The sequence below is a fragment of the Myotis davidii genome, unplaced genomic scaffold (genome assembly GCF_000327345.1).
Source record: "Myotis davidii unplaced genomic scaffold, ASM32734v1 scaffold49, whole genome shotgun sequence".
In the NCBI taxonomy this organism is placed as follows: domain Eukaryota; kingdom Metazoa; phylum Chordata; class Mammalia; order Chiroptera; family Vespertilionidae; genus Myotis; species Myotis davidii.
The window spans coordinates 3,335-22,966 of NW_006300375.1; the positions used below are offsets into that span (position 1 = coordinate 3,335).

Sequence of the window (19,632 nt, forward strand, 5' to 3'; positions counted from 1 at the left end):
GCCCCATGAACTGGAATTGGTCTCCTCACCTCATTATATTTATTTAGTGGTTAAGTAGGTAGATGAGTGTGGGTTTTAGCTCTCATTCTTTACTTTTTCAAAATTAACGTGTTTTTCTTTTTTGGTAAGTTTCCAAATGTATTCTAAAAGGAGAGTCTACCTAAATGTGAGCTCTGCTGCTTCGGTCTCTGCTGGGAAATTTGTTTTCTTTATGGGATAATTTGAAGGTTTTATTTTGTTCTTGTTTCTACAATATCCCGATTAAAGGATTAAAAAGCCCTTTGCTGTAGTTGAGTCAGTAATACCACCCTGAGCACAGAGACACACACTCAGGGGACATAGATTTGCATTTGTTGAATGAGTAATAACTTAGGAGCAGCACTACCTTCTTTTCTGTAACTGTGTCAACTATTAGTTATATTGCCCATGACATCAGGATACAGCTCTCAGATATATGAGAGAACTGTATGTTAATAAATACTGACTTTATAATCATTCAAAGTATGTATACATTTTTTGGGACTCCCATATATATCAGGGTTTCCCAAAAAATGTATACAGACTTTAACAGCTAATAGCTCAATTTTGAAAGTGAATTTTAATAAACACTGCCTTTATAATTATTCAAAGTGTGTGTGTATACATTCTTTTGGGACACCCTATATATTGCTTTTTAATAGATGTATTATGAGAAGAGTATGATAAGAGCACAGAGGGAGGCAAAACTGACTGCCTGGTGGGGGCAGGGAGGTCTGTTATGAGCAGGGTTGTTTTTGAGTTAGAAATGGGAATTTTCCAAATAGGGTAGATGGGTTGGTCAGCATCTCTGGAGAAGGAAAACCACAGCAGCAAAAAAGAAGATGAAATATTGTTGTAATGATGTGAATTCTGTTATGGTTAGAAAAGGGTGGGGCAAGGGCTGAGGCTGGTAAACAGGTTGGGGCCAGATTGTGAAGTGTCAGTAGAGATAAGTGAGACTTTGGAAAGCTTTAATTAGGGTGTGCCATGATCAGAACTTTATAAAAACAATTCTGGTGACAGTGTGAAGGGGAGGGAATTGATGGGGGTGTCTGGAGACTAATGGGCTATGCGTCCTCTGTCTTCCAGCTTTCTCCTGTGCTTCTGGAGAGTATCTAGAGATGAAGAACCAGGTATGCAGTAAGTGTGGTGAAGGCACCTACTCCTTGGGCAGTGGCATCAAATTTGATGAATGGGATGAATTGCCAGCAGGATTTTCCAACGTTGCAACTTTCATGGACACTGTACTTGGCCCTTCTGACACCAGGCCTGATGGCTGTAACAAGTAAGAACCCAAAGGACCCTTAGGATTTTGATTGAACCATTGAGAAGGATGTAGTTGCTCTTTTCCAGAAAGAAGCTGAGGATAATCTTGGCATTGATTGGGATTATAGATAAACTAATTACAAATAAACATTTTTTTTTGGCTAGTCATTACAGATAATGTAGCTCAGTTTTTATGAAGTTAAAACAATTGTTCTCAGGACAGAATAGATACCATATGCAAAAATGTGATAACACTATTAGAAAAACAAATTAATTTTCCAATATATTTATAACTACACTCAAGCCAGTGTATTTCTAAAAACGCTTCTCTAATTTTTAACAGATAATTTCAGATTTTTTTTCTCTTCCTCTGAAAGAAAGAATGTGAAGCCTTCATTTAGGCACTTGATTATTTTCTAATAGAGAGTGGGTTATATATGTGAAGTGGAAAGCTCATTTGCTTAATTTCTGCCTCTTATAGGAAATTATTAGTTTTGCCTATGACACCACTGGAGGACTTTGAAATTGTTTTGATTAAAAAACAACACCACCAAAATGTTTATCTGTGGTCTGTACCCACTTTCATTCCCTTGTATTGACTATGTGACATTTCTTTTCACATGGCCATGTTATTAAACATTAGGCCTCTGACTAACGAGTGGGTTTTCAGAAACTCACACATTTTACCATGAGCTAAAGATGCTGGGACTTATTCAGCTATGCTAAAGGATATGCTCCCTTGCTTCCCCTCCTACCTTCCCTCATTTTTATATAGATCTGGATGTTTATCTAGTATTATTTTCTCAGCCTATAATATTTCCTCATTAGGTCTGATTTTATTTTATTTTTTGATGGCTCTGTATTTATTTCACACTTAGTTCTAGGTCATGGCCTTTGCTCTAGGGCAGGAGTTAGCAAAGTACAGCCGGTGAGCCATCCCTCTGTTTTGGCAGATAAGGTTGTATTGGAACACAGAGGCACTCATTTGCGTATGCATTTTGTCTCTAGCTGCTTTGGAGCTACCGTGGCAGAGTTAATTAAGTATTGCAAGAGAGGCCAAATTGTCCACAAGCCACAAATATTTATTCTCTGGCCCTTTATGAAAAAGTTTGCTGACACCTGCTGTAGGGCATGGCCTCTATAAGATGGAGCAAATTCTGGAATCTTAAGTGGATGTCCAATAAGTTTATCAAGTTTCTTCCTTCCTGGCTGGTTTGCAGCTCCAGTGACTTCCGTTAAAGTGACCTCTCTGGTTAGGTCTCAGCTTTGCGTTGGCTGCGAGCCCCACGCTCAGGACCTACAGAGAAACTCCCTATGGGTTACGAGAGCCCCCATTTTCTCTGATTCTCAGGCGGATAAATTCCAGCTTTTTCAGCTGCCCCCGAGCACTTGTCTCTGCTCCTCAGCTCAGTGAGACCACCATGCTTTGCTGGGGTGCCACCTCCTGGTGTCCTCGTTTGGGAAGTGTCCTAAGGAATGAGACCAAGGTCACTTTGGGCTTTACCACATGTGTTCTGCTGCTCTCAGGCATCCCAGTCCTGCACTGCCTATTGTCAAAGCTCGAAATGGCTCCTGCATTCTGTTTAGTTTAATAGATGGTTAAAGAGAAAGGGCAGATCCAGTACCAGTTAGTCATGTTGGGATGTGGAAGGCTCAGTCTTTTGTTCAGAATTTATTTCTGTTAGAAAAAAGAAAAGAGTTAAAAAATCTCACTCTTATCTAAATAAAAAGTTAAACCTGTAGAGAAGAATGTTAAGTTGTGTTATCTGTTGTACAGTTCAGTTGGAATTGCTTTTTTGCCCCCAAACTTGACACACGACTCATTGATTCTAAGAATTAACTTATGGTTAGATTGACAACCCAAATGCTGTTTACCAGTATATTTTCTTAAGTTTTTATCTTTTTTTTAGATAAAAATTCCAGACTTTTACCTCATTATATACTATGAAACTGCGATCTCTATTTTATTTAGGTTCATTTTAAACGGGTGTTTTCTAGGATTATTTCTTCTCTCATATCAAGGAATCTTCTCACCTCCCACCATGTGTATTTGTCAATAAATAAAATTTCAGATGTTGTTTGAGGGAACAATTCTACCCCAAACTAGTAGAATTAGTGATTGTCTCTTTAGTGATCAAAGTTTTGATGAAAAATAGCAGTGTCATAGCAAATTGATCTTACCAAGATTTAGGGAATTGTGTGCCATAAGCAATGACTCTTTTCCCAGTAATGGTGTTGGCTGTTGAATTCCAGAAAAGCTCTGGTCTTCTCTGCTGTGCCTTGCTGAAGGAACGACTTTTGAATCCGAGTTACACAGGAGGTTTCTGAACCCGCATGTAAGATGCCCCTTGGTTTTGTTTCCACAGCTCTTCTTGGGTCCCTCGTGGAAATTACATAGAGTCAAATCGTGACGACTGCACCGTGTCTTTGATCTATGCTGTGCACCTTAAGAAGTCGGGTAATGTCTTCTTTGAGTACCAGTACGTCGACAACAACATCTTCTTTGAGTTCTTTGTAAGGCCTTTTATATTCTGAAATATACTTTTTATGGGACATTTATGTAATATTTACCTTAATCTGTTGTTTCCATTACACTTTATGCCTTCTCAGTTTTTCTTTTTTGTGTGTGTGTTAACTGAAACTTTTGATGCTAAAAGACAACTTTACTTTTTTTCTATAATATTTTATTATAGAAATACTATTTCTTTACCTCTGAGCTCTTGCCTGTAGAGTAACATTGAGCTTGTTTTACTTTTGGTTATGATCATTAGATGACCGTTTGGTGTAGACTCTTTGTGTGATATTTTCCCCTAGATTCATTTTAAAAATTGTTATTTTTGTAGCAACAGATGCTTTTTGTTAAAAATATGTCTCCACCAAATTCAATTTTTGTTTAAAAACTTTTTTTCCCTGCAATTTCAAATATTTGAATTATTTAACTGTATTCATGGACACTATTTCAGAAGTACAGGTGGCTGTAGATTTTGATTCTGTCAGTTGTACACAATCTAAAGGAATTAATGGATGGGATAGCTGATGTCTCTGGTAAGAGATTAAATAGCATTACAATATACAGGATAAAATAATAGTTTAACAGAATAGGCTTTACCTCTAAAATTATTTAACTATTTTATATAAACTGTAGCTAATTTAGCGAATATTTGTTGTGGCAGTGACTCAAATGTTTGAGAAAATGTTTTCCCATTGATGTCTTATACTAAAAAAAAAAAGTGTGTGCATGTAACTTCTAAAATATCTTTTAAAATGTTTCTGTAGTACAGATTTTAGGGGGAAATGTACTAAAAATTCTAAAACAAATATACATTGCTCTTGATAACGGAAATTTCTAAATCAGAAGTTGGTAGGAAGAGATGTTTTTGATTAAAGTATGAACCTTAGATTTGAAGTCAAGAGATTCTGGCTCTAGTCCCATCTCTGCAAGTGCTAGCTGTGTGTTATTGGGCAATTATGTTTACTTTTCAACCCTCAGCATTCCCTTTTGTGAAGTGGATTGTGTGATGGACCTTTTAAGGAGCCCTGCTAGCTCTAATACGCTTTGATGAGTTTAAGATATTAAGCAACATTCAGATTTGCTTTTTAAGCTGCATTTTGTTTATAAAACACTCCTTAGGGTGAATACTTACCTATTTTATGGGACAATTTTGCAATATCACTCAAACTAAGCTAAAGTTAAGAAGCAAGGTAATTATATAATTGTTCGAATAAGCACTTAGTTTTATATTGTCCAGCAAGTGCTTTGAGGATTGTCAGTAACGGTCCTCCAGAGGCGTGAAGTTTCATTACTTCCTTTCAAGAAGCCTTTGTTCTTCTGGTTAGAGACTGAAGAGGGATGGCAAGTTCATGTTCCTCCTTCCAATGATGCGTCCGCCTCCTAGGTTGTGATTTATTGACTCAGGTCATCCTGCTAAGGGCGAGTGGAAAGGAAATGTGTGAGGACTGAAAGATGCAGTTGTACCTATGGGCCTTACATAATTTGAACCAATACAGTATTTATTTTGGGACTGTATGAGACGTTCAGTCAGCCCCGCCCCCCTTTTAAATGATGAGACTGAAACCTAGACAGAATAATGGATTGGACCGCGGCTATACCGTTGCTAGTTACTTTTAGAATGAATAACAGAGCTCAGGTGCCTAGAATGCCAGTAGAAAGAATATCATGATGACACATGATGTCTGATTTTGGCTGAAAAAAAGCTGTCAGCTTATCCAAACACTGACCACCAAAGGGATATTCAGGGTTCATATCTGTTCTAGAATGGCTTAACACTTACATTAAAATGGCCATTATGCTTATAATACAAATAGGATACTTGGATTCAATTGAAGCCAATATCCTCAGTAGTGGAAATTCTCTGGTATTTGGATGGCAAAGGACCTATTTTTCTAGTTAGTAAGTCTTTAGGAAATTTCATGATGGAGAACATATTCTGGTCCAGAGGATGCATGACGTGGCAAGAATGATTTAGAAAAGAAAGTGCCATTTGGGTGGAAGTAGAATAAGTGATGAGAACCTACTTTAACCCTACTCTATTGATGACTATTGTGCAATACTGTAACGATGGCCTAACTTTTGATGTTTCTGTCTTCTTCATAGATCTGGAAAAGTAGTGTCCTAAACCCTAGGCATTTTGGAAGAATTTTCTGGAAAGCACAAAGTGTTTGGTGCTAAAGATATTAATTGTGTAGTCCTTTGAATCAGTATGGCAAATGATTAACATTTGCCCCCAAGTAAAAATTTTGGGACATTGACTGTGGCCACTTGACCTATACATTTGGATTAAGTCCTGGGGAACTGAAAACAAAGCAGACGTAATTTATTTATTAATTTAAGATTTTACTGCCCCAAATATTATTTAAAAAGCAAACTTAATTTTTATACCATTGGGCCTGCATGGCGAATGCAAGCTTTTAAAACAATTTGGTAAGATTTTTGTAGTTACTTTTTCTCTTGATGTGAATTTTCAGTATGAACTGCTCTTTCCTTCTTTCTCTTCTCCACTCCCCTCCTTCCTCCTCAGTGAGATAGCCTTTCTGTTAAAATAATGACAATGGTTTGTCTATAACCACTCATGCGCAGCAGTTGTCACTTCGGTTTCAGAGGTCTTGATGTGTTTGTTGACTTTGTTGAAAATGACTCATGGGCATTGTTGAATGTACGTATTAAAAGAAGTTATTGCAGCCTGTCCTATGCTGAGTAGCACATTTAATTAAAGCCATTATTCAAGAAGATATACTGGGACCATTGTGTTTGTTCCACAGATTCAGAACGATCAGTGCCAGGAGATGGACACCACGGCGGACAAGTGGGTCAAGCTCACGGACAGTGGGGAGTGGGGCTCACATTCTGTAAGTCTCTCTTTGTTCTTCTCCTCGCTCACCAACCCCATTCTTCTCCTTCCTCTTCCAACCGTTTTTAAAAGTTTATTTTTAAGGAAAAAAAAAACTTCAAAATTGTTCATGAATTTAGAAAATTTCCAGTTAGAGACCAAGTTTCATGGACTCAATCTCTTTCTAGGTATTTTTCTTTCCCTTTCCCTTTTTCCTTAGGATCTCTCCTTTCTCTTTCCCATCTTCAAATTTCCTCCTTTCAAAGGGGGCAATAACAAGAAATAAGGCTGATCTAACCAATATGCAAAACCTCTGAGTATCTACATTTACAGATGTGCCTGTCACATGGCAGAGAATCAGTGGCTCTTGCGTTGGAAGGATCCTTGAGTTCCTTTCACCCAGCTTTCTCTGCAGTCGTCCCCTGTCCCACTCGCACCCTCCATAAGTGATTTTTCAAGATTGCTTTGTTGGGAACTGTGTTGACTCTATTGTCAGGTAGCTCTGATTACCACAAAATTCATCTGTGTTTGGAACCTAAACCGTCTCCTGTCTATTTGCCATTGATGGGTCAAAAATTTTGCCCTTTGAAAAATGCCTGCCCATTGAAATAAAGTAACTGCCTAATTCTCCACACCTTAACTGTACTAGTAAATGCCTGAAGGCAAATATCAGGTAACACAGTCCATGCATCTGCTATTATTTGAGGCACTGTGCCTTTGGAATGACACATGCATTTAAAATCAAACTCTGCCTTATAGTAGCTGTATTTCTTTAGGCAACTGGCTTAATCTCTTTGAATTTGTTTTTTTTTTTTCATGTAAGAAATAAAACCAAAGGACTTGTATGCATGCATATAAGCATAACCAATGGACACAAGACACTGGGGGGTGGGCGGGGTGGAGTGAGGGCATGAGCCAGAGGGTAGGGGAGGCTGGGGAAGGTCAATGGCAGGGGGGTGGGTGGAGGAGACATATGTACTACTATCAGTAATGCTTTGAACAATAAAATAAAATAAAAAACCCCAAAAATAAAATGAAGTAGCAAAAAGAAAAAAAGAAAAAAAAAAGAAATAAAACCACTCTTGCAGGGATAAAAAAAATGATACATGGGTGCCCAAAATGCAGACGGAGCTCTGTTTCAGTAAGTGACCATCCAGGGACTCCTGCTTGGAGTGATTAATACACCTACTTTTCCGAGTATTTTTTGAGCTGTATGCCTGGAAGTGACGTTAATACCACTTAAGATCTATTTGCCTAAGCCTTCTCTCGGCTGGGCTTTGAAGGCACAAATAACCCTTGGCAACAAATTCGCTTTCTTCACTTATGAAGACTTCATGCAAGACAAAAGTACCTAATGTATTACTTCTCTGAATCCCTGGCAAGGTGAAATGATTGGATATGTTTTAAGTTTATACAGTTTGGATTTGGCCAGGGTCTACATAGAAGAATAAGGGTGGCAAATGAGAAAGCAAGGGACCCTTAAAATTAGTTTGCTTGTCTGAATTAGCATGACATTTCTCAGAAAGTTAGTTTGATTTATAATTAGAAAAATATCCCAGTGGCAAAGAAAGCCCATATTAGACATAGTAACATTTAAGTTCTAAAATCATAGAATTAAATCAGGTTCTTTTATAAGAACAGTCCTATTTTCTCTTGTTGCTTTTGCAGTATTGCTTATTAACCCCTTCCCCGGCAGAAACGTGTATACTCGTTTTCACAAAATGTTCTTTTTCAGTCGTCGACGAGTATACTAAGAAAATATGGTAAAAAAAATATGGTTTATAGGAAGACGAGTTACAAACTGTTTTCATAACCAGCATCAAAAATACTATATAGAACCAAAATAAAAAAATTAGTCTGAAAAAGAAACGTTTTTAACAAAAAAATTGTTGGGGAAGGGGTTAAATAAATTAAAAAAGAAGCCAATTCAGTCTGTTGCTTTTTGTTCTCAGAACTCAAAGTCTGCTTATGAATAGTGGCATCCAATAAATATATATATAATTGATCTGAGTGCCTTTCACTCTCTAAAATGAGTCTCTTAAATATAAACCAAAACTTCATGCAAATGTTTTGAAAATAATTTTATCTTTTTCTTTAGACTTGAGGAATTTTCTTGCTTTATTACTATATTTTTTTGGATTGGCAAAGTATTTTTTTTAAGAAAATTTGAACTTCAGCAGAGCTTAGGTCTGAATTAGCAGTAGACTTAAATTTATGGATTCCAAAATAATGGTGTTTCACTATAATTCAAAGAAAAATGTACGCGAGATTAGCTTTCAGGCATGGTTATGGATGTAGCACGGCTTAGCTAACCTGAGTGTCTTGTGTTTTGCTTTACAGGTAATGCTAAAGTCTGGCCCAAACATACTGTACTGGAGAACTACAGGCATCCTTATGGGTTCTAAGGCAGTCAAGCCAGTGTTGGTAAAAAATATCACAATTGAAGGTATTTTGCAGCAATCTGTTTTAGTAGTCACCTATCACATTTTATATTGAGTTAAATATTGATTGAATTGTTGGTTTGATTGGCCCAAGAGTTTATGGGACAGGAATTAATATGTTAAGTATCATTCAGGTGTAGAAGTGCTGGTTTTATTCTTGGAAAGTTGACTGATTTTTTTTCTTTTTTGTACCTTAAACTGCATTATTTAATCTGTGTGAAAAAGTACACATGATGACAATTTTAGGTGTCTTTAAATAAAAGAAAAATGTCTTTGTTAATAAGAGCCTATTATGCATTTGAGTAATGTCTATAGTGCCAGTCATTGAGCTTACTCAGGTCACTGTTGCATCCAAAAAAAATGACAATAAAATAAACATCTTGACCTGACTATCTCCCAAATCTTCTCTTGTGCTGCTATATATATATATATAATTTCAAGAGAGGAAGGGAGGAGAGGGAGAGAAAGATGGAAACATCAATGATGAGAGAGAATCGTTGATTCGGCTGCCTCCTGCATGCCCCCCCTCCACCCGCACCCCCCTCCTCCAATGGGGATTGCACCTACAACCTGGGCATGTGCCCTGACCTGGAATTACACTGTGACCGCCTAGTTTATAGATCAGTGCTCATTGTGGGCTGGTTCTTGTGCTTCTTTTGAATCAGCTGGGCCTTTGTGGCCCAGGAAAGTGGCCAGTAAACCCTGAAATTATTCAGTCTCAGGGTTACTTATAATTAAAGCTGTGATTCTCCTTTATGAAAGTTTGGCTTGTGTTTTAATATTTTTAAAGTGTACTTGTTCCTGTGATGCTAACTCATTAGTCCTAGGGACATCTGCTGGCAAAGGCTGAAATTACAAACCAGAAGAAAAGTCAAGCCCTTCCTAGGGTCTGTGAAGTCTTGCCAGTGACTTAGTGAGCAGCATAGAAAGGGAACAAACAGGTAGCCACAGAGATCAGAGAATGGTAGCTTGTAGACTTGGAAGGGACCGTAGAGTTTATCCCACTCTGGGTTCGTGGACTTGTCTTTTGACAACTGAGTTTATACATTTACTGTACCTCTAACCAATGCCAATCTCTTGCTTCAGTGTTTGCTCTACTTACTGTGTTTTATTCAATATTTATCCCAGTTACCTGCATGCAGCAAACACTTCTTGGGGTTGAAATGAATGAGAGAAAGGATTTGGGCTGAGCTCAGTGTTAATAATGCTCTCTCATTTCTGGGAGAAGCTGAAAGAAGGTGCTGATTTGCTCACTTCTGTTGGGTCCTCCCTCTCATGCTCTGTGTGTTACTGTCCCACAGGAGTGGCATACACATCAGAATGCTTTCCATGCAAGCCGGGCACCTTCAGCAATAAACCAGGTTCGTTCAACTGCCAAGTGTGTCCCAGAAACACCTATTCTGAGAAAGGAGCCAAAGAATGCATAAAGTGTGCAGAGGACTCCCAGTTTTCAGGTGGGTCTAATCTTTGCCAATTTATATTCTATGTTCTTTTCTTTTTAAATGTACATTTGTTGAGTGTATAGTCCTAAGCCAGATATCACATGTAAGTGGGACAGGAACAATGGGCTAGACGCCAAAGGGCTGAAGTGAATCAATGTTGAGTGGATAAAAATTACTTTTACCCCTTTCTTCATGACTTTTCCTTTTGTCTGTGATTTTTTACTATTTCTTACTTCACAGGTAACTGCTTGGAATGTGTTTATACTAATCTGAATTCATGCTGTACTTTTAGATGATTTGTGGACATGAGATATATCTAGAAACTTTTCATTTGTTCTAAATTTACAATTTTAATGACAATAGAATAAGTCTAATGTCTTCTTGGAAAAACTGTGATATGTCCCAGGTGTATCATGGAAACACTTATTGCTCTAGTGAAAATAAAAATGTAAGCCCTTATCTTCTTTAGGCCTAGCTAGTTGTACCTAAATTCCTCTGGTGAGGTTGTTTTAACTTTTTAGTTATTTCTCTTTTGTTTGTTTGTTTATTTTGTTTTTTTGCCCTTTGCCCACAAAGGACTCATTTCTGAAATGCATTTCTTGTTGTTGCAGAAGAAGGATCTGGCGAGTGTATGGAGCGCCCTCCCTGTACCACAAAAGACTATTTTCAGATCCACACTCCATGTGATGAAGATGGAAAGGTATTGGCAGTGTTGAGTGCACTCCATTTCATGTTTATTCAGCCATCTTCCCAATTTTAGCAGACTTTTATTTGTTGATGAGAGAGTTGAATGAGCTGATTTATAACACATGTATCTAAAGTAGTTCAGAGGAAATTTAATAATTTATCTTCTGAAGCCTGCCTTCTTGGCTTTGATTTTCCAATCTACTAATTAGTGCTGTGGGCAAGTTATTGGCTGTGCCTAAGTTTCAGTGTTTTCATTAGTAAAATAGGGATAATCTCTGTAGCTATTTCCTGAGGCTGCTACGAGAATATGAGCTATTCAATGGAAGGTTCCTAGCACAGTGCCTGGCACATACTGAGTGCCCAATAAATCCCTGCTATTTTTTTTAACAGTCATATGTTTAAGAAAGTAATACGTTCAGGAGTAGTACAGCCTTAAAATGTGTCCTGTGACTCACAGGATGGAAATCCAGTAAGTCCTCACTTTAACATTATTGATAGGTTTTGAGACTTGAAGTGAACCAGTTTTACTCTAGGCTAATTGATATAAACAAGAGTCAACATTGTTATAATGAAACCACAGAGGATATTGAATGAAACGACTTTACTTGGGGACCTGTTGTATCCTGTAACTTCTCTTTAATTATTTGGTTTCTCAGTAGGTTTTGTCAATAAAAAAGCCGTGCAGCCATTGGCTAATTTAGTCATGGCAGATTGCTGTGTAATTGCATTTAGAAAATGCAGAGTAATTACCATATAAACAACACTGAGCCAGAGGCAAAATGCACACATGAACTATGCAGCTGACCTGCCGTTCTCTTAATTAAAAAGTGTCAGCCTACACTAGCCTATTCAGTAGGAGAAGTTGAGATTCAAGTGGGTATGATGCAACATACTTTCTGAATGTTTGCATCTTCAAAATCATGACAGTTAATATCTTGACCTAATTTGGAAAACCCACATAGATGCCAGTATTGCTTTATTTTCTTAATCTGAGGTCCTAATCTATAATTTTATACGTATATGGTTATTGTACTTACCCTTAGGTCGCAAGTTCTTTTTAAGTAGTTTACTTTTAATGCTTAATATTAGACCACATTCCTGGTCTTGATGGACCATAAAGGGTTTGCTAGTGTTTTGGTATCAGATTATCTAGCACTTTTCCTTACCTTTAACAAACTTCAATATTATAAAGTATTCCAAATGCTTAAGGTCTATAACAGTACTTCTGAATTATATAGCAGGAGTAAGATATAGGAGACATTAAAATTAGCATATAAAGGATATGGCTTTAGATCTGCCTTTCTTCCTATATGATCTAAACAAGTCAAACACATTTGTTTCTTAGGATGATGGGAAAACAACATGACTTTTCTCAGTGATTAGGGATTTCTGCATTTGTTTAAAATAAAAATGTTATTATAATCTTCTTTAAAAATCTTTAAAAAACAGTTTTATTGAGATGTAATTCTCACACCATATAATATATCCTTGAAGTGTCAATTCATTGTTTTTAGTATATTCACCCCAATCTAATTGTAGAAAATTTTCTTGCCTACAACCTTGGCTAGGATTTCCAGTACAATGTCAAACCCCATGGTGTCTTAACATAAAGGAAGAAGAGGGCCGAGTAGGTAACCACAAGGGGAAAGAGATCACATCAAAGGCTTCATAGTAAAGGAATCCAAGTGAGTGCCGATATGTAGATGGGTGCATTGAGGAAGTGCTCAGAGCCCATGTGGATATTGAGCATGGCTTTGAAGGCAGGAACAGGCAAAGCAAGGCAGAATGGTACGGGTGACTGCAAGAGAGACCAATGATGGGTGCCCGGTGGGTTACAACCAGAAAGGATCAGGTTTGGGAGAGGCAGACAGGCAAGCGATAGCCTAGTTGGGAACATCTGAGCTGTAACATGATGAAGCCCAAGGCAGTCAGGTTGGAGTGGTCGTTGGTAGATCCTTTAAAAGCACATGTAATTAATCTCTGATGAATTCAGCCAGTCTACAAAGCCTTGGTGCATTTGTGCAGGGACGTTTGAAGGAGGAAAGTCATGGACAAATTCAGTCTCAAAATTCATCTAAAGTTTAGTCCTCCCCGTCTTGAATTTTATTTCAATGTAAGAACCAGCTTCCAATTGATACCTCCATGTGTATTGTGTGTATCAATAAACTGTGTTTTATTCATACTTAATAGAAATACACTTGGAAACTATAGTTCTTCTGTAATCTTAGTAGCAATCTGCTAAGTTTTGCTCTATTAAGGTTTTGGTTTCATAAAACATTTCATAATTTTATCTCAAGTTGCCAAAGAATGAATTGATTGTTGGGTTTTCACCTTCACTGTGAGCCATCTGGTGCTACAAATCATTAATATTGCTGATTAGCTTTTCCCGTCAGCCAGACTTGAAAGCATCTGTCCCCATTAGAAAGAGAGGCACAGAATCAGTCTGCCATGTGAAGCAAGGCGTTGCGAACAAAACTTTTACTGCAGAGAATTTAAAATTTGACTTCTAAATGTTTGCATGTTTGAAGGTGGTGCACATTTTCTAGTTTTTAAGCATCAATTGTGCTTGGGTTGCAAAGCATGTGGTTAGTTAACCTCTTGAAAATTTATTTGCATATTTTATTATTTTTACGCTTTCCAAATGCATTCTCCTTGACTCATGTTCCTTTACCATTTACTAGCTATGTATAACTTTGGAGAAATAAACTTGAGGATAATAATAATAATACTGACCTCCCGAAGTGGGGGGAGGGAGGAAGATTACATGTAGGCCCCCATGGTCAGTCCTCAGTGCACAGCCTCAGAGCTGTGCCCACTCCCACGTGGGAACCAACTATTCCCAACACTGCAGTAACTCACACACAGTGCATTACAACTTTAATTAATGACAAAAATAAATCAGCAAATTTTTGAATTGGCAAAGATTAAAAAGTTATTTTCTGTACTTGTTAAGCGAGAATTTTAAAAAGATGATCTCCCCAATATGATGATATTTTTGCTTACATTCTTGGAATTTTATATTGCCTTTCTCGGGGGGGTTGGGAAGCCCTTTTGGATACAGGATCTAATTTATTTTTTCAGCTATTTAGGAGCTCCGGCAGACCATCGTTTTACAGATGGTAAGAGAGAGGCAGATGGGTGAAGTGGCTGGTTAGACTGTTTCATGATGTAGGCATAAAACGAACGCAGAAAGAGAGAGTTGTAAAATGAAAAAAAAAAGTTATTTATAATTCTGTTGAGATGTTTATCCAACTTTTAAAGTGTTTTCTTAAGCATCCTTCTTTCGACAAGATAGTTTACTCTTCCATAAGAGAATACTTCAGATAAAATTGAGTGGCCTAAAGAGTTTAATATATATGATTTTCTATTAACTGAAAATGGCTACAGAGAATTGCCTTTAATTTTGGTCCTCCAGCTTTAATATTAGGCTTATTATTACAGATATTGTTTTTAAAGGGAAAGATATGTTAAGCAGATTATATGTCTAATGAAGGAAGCTATTAATTTCTTTTTTAAAAAGCCATATTTAGCTATGAAAAATTTACTTATTTTCTTCTTTGCATTTAGAATACCTCTCTCCCCACTGATAATACCAATTTTGCTTTTGAAATGGCAAACCCATTTAATGGTTTGGTTTCAAAAGAGAATAATTTTATAATTACAGTGTTCTGGGTTTGGCTGAGTCATAGCTAATTTTGTTTTATTTCGTTTTGTGTCGGGGGTGTATGAATGTGTGAGGAAGAATGAAAGGATAAGGTTTAAAGGACTTCCCTCTCTGAAATTAGAGGCTGTCTTTATCATTTTTTAAATTTCATATATTGATTGATTTGAGAGAAAGAGAGAAGAAAGAAGGGTAGTTACAGGGGTCTGTTCAGCTAGATTTCAGGTGGTTCTGAATAATGGTAGTTCCGTAGTTTAGTTGTAATTTTGACGTAGCCCTAGGAGGGTGCCAGTACTGTGTTTATTTATACTACCACCTTGACTGGAAGCCTGGAGGCTGTCTTAATCCTCATGTTCAGCGCACATGCCGGAGGGCCTAAAACCCTTGGGAGAAGATATCTTAGCTACAGGCCTTGGAGTCTAATATCATGTTACTGGAAAAGATCCAGAGAGTAGCTCCCAATATTTATGAAACAATAGGATGAAAATGTGAAGCTAGACATATTCTTCTTTAAAAATAATTTTTTATCACTATGTGGAAAGGTTGGTGGTGGGTACTGTGGTTGAGGGAAAGGGAGAGAGTAGTGCAGGTCTCAGAGTGAAAAAGATAGTCTCTGCATAGAAACTTATGTTGGTTAAGGAGTAAATAAAGTGAGTGGATAGAAGAGTACGGGCCATAATCACCATATCTGTATTTTAAAGAGGAATTTCATGATGAGGAACATGATCTGTCTGAAGTATAGCCACCTTTAGTTTAGGGCAAAAATACTTGGAAATAATGGTCTTTCATCACTAAAGTTTTATTTATTTTGGGGGAGTCTCATTTTCTTACTAATGTTTTAGATTGTCTTTATTTGGCCCTTCTAGTATATCACCGTTTGGAATTTTTCTAGGCTGTCCGTTTAACATTTGTGCTATTGGAAGTTTAAAGCAAATAAAGGATATTAAATGACTTAAAAGCCTTTTTTTTTTTTTTTTTTTTTTTTTGCAGACACAGATAATGTACAAGTGGATAGAGCCCAAAATCTGCCGGGAAGATCTCACAGATGCTATTAGGTTGCCCCCTTCTGGAGAGAAGAAGGATTGTCCACCTTGCAACCCTGGATTTTATAACAATGGATCATCTTCTTGCCATCCCTGCCCTCCTGGGACGTTTTCAGATGGAACAAAGGGTAGGATATCAGTTAGTCCAATACTTGGACCTTTAGCATAATAATCTTGTTGGACTCCTGTAACTTTGTTCTAATTGTTCTTAGGAAATCATTCTTTAAAACATACATTTTTTTTCAGAGACTGAAGTAGAGTTGAGAAATATGATAATGGTATCATGAGACTGCAGTGGTTTATTTAACATCTTGTAAGGATTGCTTTTTAATGGCATTTTGTGTAAGACACTCTTATGGGATGACTCCGCCTTTGGGTAGTGATAAGAAGTTCCACCATATTAAACGATTAAGAATAAGCACTTCATTTGCAGAGTATATGTACGCAGATATTGATGCAAGCATAAAATATAATGTCTTCTAATTCAGCTTTATATTGGAATAATAAGTCACATTTTATGCAATAACATAAAAACGTGCTCATTTTAATCACATAGCATATTATATTCCCTAAGTCAATTGTTTCAAAGTGTGTAGTTGGGAAAATTTTAGTACTTACCAAATAATGTCGAAGGTGGTTAGAGAATTTGTTTTAATTTTGGTAGACAGGGATTACAGTGCATTTTAATTGCAGATTTCTTACTGGAATATAGCCATGCAGCATACTTAATATCCTGAGCCTTTGAGAAATAACATGAAAAGGACGTAAGAGTCAAATTGTCTTGGTTTTTGAGTCCATATCTGGCAGGCTACCAATAGTGTTATCTATTCAAGTTACTTAAACCTTTGGAACTTCAGTTTTCTCATCTAAAAATTGTGGGTAATAATATCTAGCTCATCATTACTGAGCAGATTATATAAAAATGTCTCCTGCAATACTTTGGTACTGGAAGTGTTTGCTCAGTGAACATTTTCTCTCCCTAACCCTTCTCTTACTGATGTGATAATGCAAAGTGTCTTGGGTAAAAAAAAAAAAAAAGGTTAGAAAAGACCCTTCCATTTCAATAGAGCAGTTGTTAACTTAAATCAGGTTTATTCATAAATCTTAACTCTTTCCAAACCCCTCAACTCCTAGTATTTTTTTTAACATTTAACATTTTGAAGTTTAATGTTTTGAACTTCAAGTAATCAATCCATAATTAAATTGCATGATATGCTGTTCCATTTAATAACCAATAGGAAGTGTGAAATGTTTACTTATTCATGAGGTGAAGGGTACTGATTCTAAAATCACATGTAAGAGAACGTGTTTCAGACTTACTTTTCTTGTAGGGGATAATTCAGTCGTGGCAGTTACTCCCAGAAATGAGGGGGAAATCACTTTAAAAGATTTGGCATTTTTCCCTTTTCATGTAAGTCAAGTATCTATGTGTATAATGTATTCAGAATTATTTTTCTTTCCAGATTGTTTTTGAAAAAGTTATTAATTCTTCAGGGAATTGGTGGCTCAGGATTTCTCCTTCCCACTTCCCTCTCTGCTAATTAAAATTCAGCAGTGCTTGGAACAAAGGGAGAAGAAGTTGTCAAGATGCAGTTTAACAGTCACTGTTTGCCCCACTTGTCTCCTGCAGAATGTAGACCATGTCCAGCGGGAACAGAGCCTGCCCTTGGCTTTGAATACAAATGGTGGAATGTCCTTCCCGGCAACATGAAAACCTCCTGCTTTAATGTTGGGAATTCAAAGTGTGATGGGATGAATGGTGAGTTCAGAGTCAGCCTCTTGGATGTATTTTGGCAGCAGAGACGTCCAGTTTCCGCTCTTTACAAACATACTACCTGTGGGTACGAGAAACTTCAATCTTATTTGGCTGCTTGCCCATCTTCGGGCCCTCACATAAAAATAGTAACTGCGGTGTTACAGCCGGATGACTTTCCAAAGGAATATAAGCTATTTTGCACTGGGCTCAGTGTAGAGGTAGATGTTGAGGAGGACCAGTTATGGTTATAAATACCAGAGTAGATTACCAGGGCAAGTAATGAAGTCTATGGCATTTGCCATTTTGAAGGGTAGGGTGGCAGCATTTCTGCCTGGATTAGTTTGTGCTGGCTCAGCACTGAGCCGTGGTGAGAGGTTGTTAAATCATCTCTATCTCTTTTTGCCTATGAAGTCTGTGACCCTGATTACAAAATACTGATGAACCCCACTTACTGAAAACTTGAAAACATGACAGAGTTCTATAGGATGGTTGCTGAATGTTCTTACATTTTAAGTTCTTAGAGAGCTTAGCACTGAGTTGTGCCTATGGTATGTTGGTTGTTTTTGTGCAGAGGACAGATTCCCATCTCCCCCCATCACCTTCTATGTACATCTGTATCTCCCATACTGTTGACAATTGTAGTGTGTATGTGTCTCTCATATTCTTCTGAATCTTCAGTGAGGTAGAACCTAGTCTTGTCTTTCTATCCCTAGTGCATATCATGGTCCTTAGCACTCAGTGAGTGCCAATTGAATGAGTGAATAAGTGAATGAACGTAGAACAAGAGTTAAATTAGGGAACAACAATATAGAAAACTATAAAAAATAACTCTAGACTTCAGATCTTCTTCATTAAGTAATTTGAGGTTTCTATTTCTCATTGGTTACCTGGAGACTAGGATTTTCTATCTTATTATATTAGAATGAATGAAGACCATCTGTTTTAGTTTAAAAAAAGATAGTCATGCCTCACTGAGAAATAGTTTTCTCATTAAATAACTTTTATGCAAAAAATATGCATTACTTGATTATTTCTGAGGAATCATAAGGAATGTCTTTTTTGGTAGGTAGGAGTCTACCTACCAACGTGGTGGAATCATGGGGTGGAACCAAAGAAAAAGCAGCGGTGGTGGGAGCCCAGTTGTAATTTGCAACTTCAATTTAAAAATAGGGAATTCTTTTGAAGTATTTCTAACTTTGAAACACTACTGGTCTTTCTGTAACTTCATTTAAAAATTCTTAGAAATAAATAATGGAATTTTTACTAACAAAGATGATCTTTGTCATTTCCAGGTTGGGAGGTGGCTGGAGATCATATCCAGAGTGGGGCTGGAGGTTCTGATAATGATTACCTGATCTTAAACTTGCATATCCCAGGATTTAAGTAAGGAAAACCCATTCTGATTCCCTTCTGTAAGAACCCTCATGCCTGTTTCCCTCTAGAAATAGATGGAGTAGGATTGCCTTTATAAAATATATTAACATTGTGATATCTTTAGCAAATAGCAAGTAAGGTAATATGTTTAAGAATATCTATAGAATCAGTGATGGAGAAACTATCACTATAATTGTGTATTAGTTAGATGAAGCTGAAAGGTTTAAACAATATTTTATCCAAATGTTACAATAATCATGATTTTTGGATGCTTAATGAGGATATCTTAGTCCAGGTTATATGCAGTAGTATCTTATAGTTTATATGTTTATTTTTCTCTATTAGCATGTCACACATTTTAAAATCTCATTTTGCTTTAATCTTCCATGTTGAAATTTCCCATAGGTGTCTTTTGCTTGCTTTAGGATGGGTGGTAGCCTTTATACCAGGAAATTCAAGCACAGTAACATGGTTGTGGAGACTCCATTTATAACAAAGGGTATGGCCAAGCAGAGATTGAGTGAGGAAAGAGTTGGGCTGTAGGGAGCAGTAGATTATGGGATGAGGAGAGCATGGCTTTCAGCTTAATGTAAAAA

The 19,632-nt window shown here is 37.1% G+C and overlaps 1 protein-coding gene across 1 annotated transcript in view; it reads left to right on the top strand.

Moving 5' to 3' along the window:
- The first annotated feature begins 1,112 nt into the window (after positions 1–1,112).
- Positions 1,113–19,632, top strand: part of KIAA1324L (KIAA1324-like ortholog) — a 50,882-nt gene continuing 32,362 nt past the window's right edge. Inside the window, exons 1-9 of the mRNA XM_015572692.1 lie at positions 1,113–1,303; positions 3,651–3,798; positions 6,565–6,651; positions 8,973–9,078; positions 10,375–10,527; positions 11,127–11,215; positions 15,854–16,034; positions 17,537–17,665; positions 18,955–19,045. Coding sequence (XP_015428178.1) covers positions 1,140–1,303; positions 3,651–3,798; positions 6,565–6,651; positions 8,973–9,078; positions 10,375–10,527; positions 11,127–11,215; positions 15,854–16,034; positions 17,537–17,665; positions 18,955–19,045 — 1,148 coding nt within the window. The 5' untranslated portion in view covers positions 1,113–1,139. The remainder of the gene's footprint in view (positions 1,304–3,650; positions 3,799–6,564; positions 6,652–8,972; positions 9,079–10,374; positions 10,528–11,126; positions 11,216–15,853; positions 16,035–17,536; positions 17,666–18,954; positions 19,046–19,632) is intronic.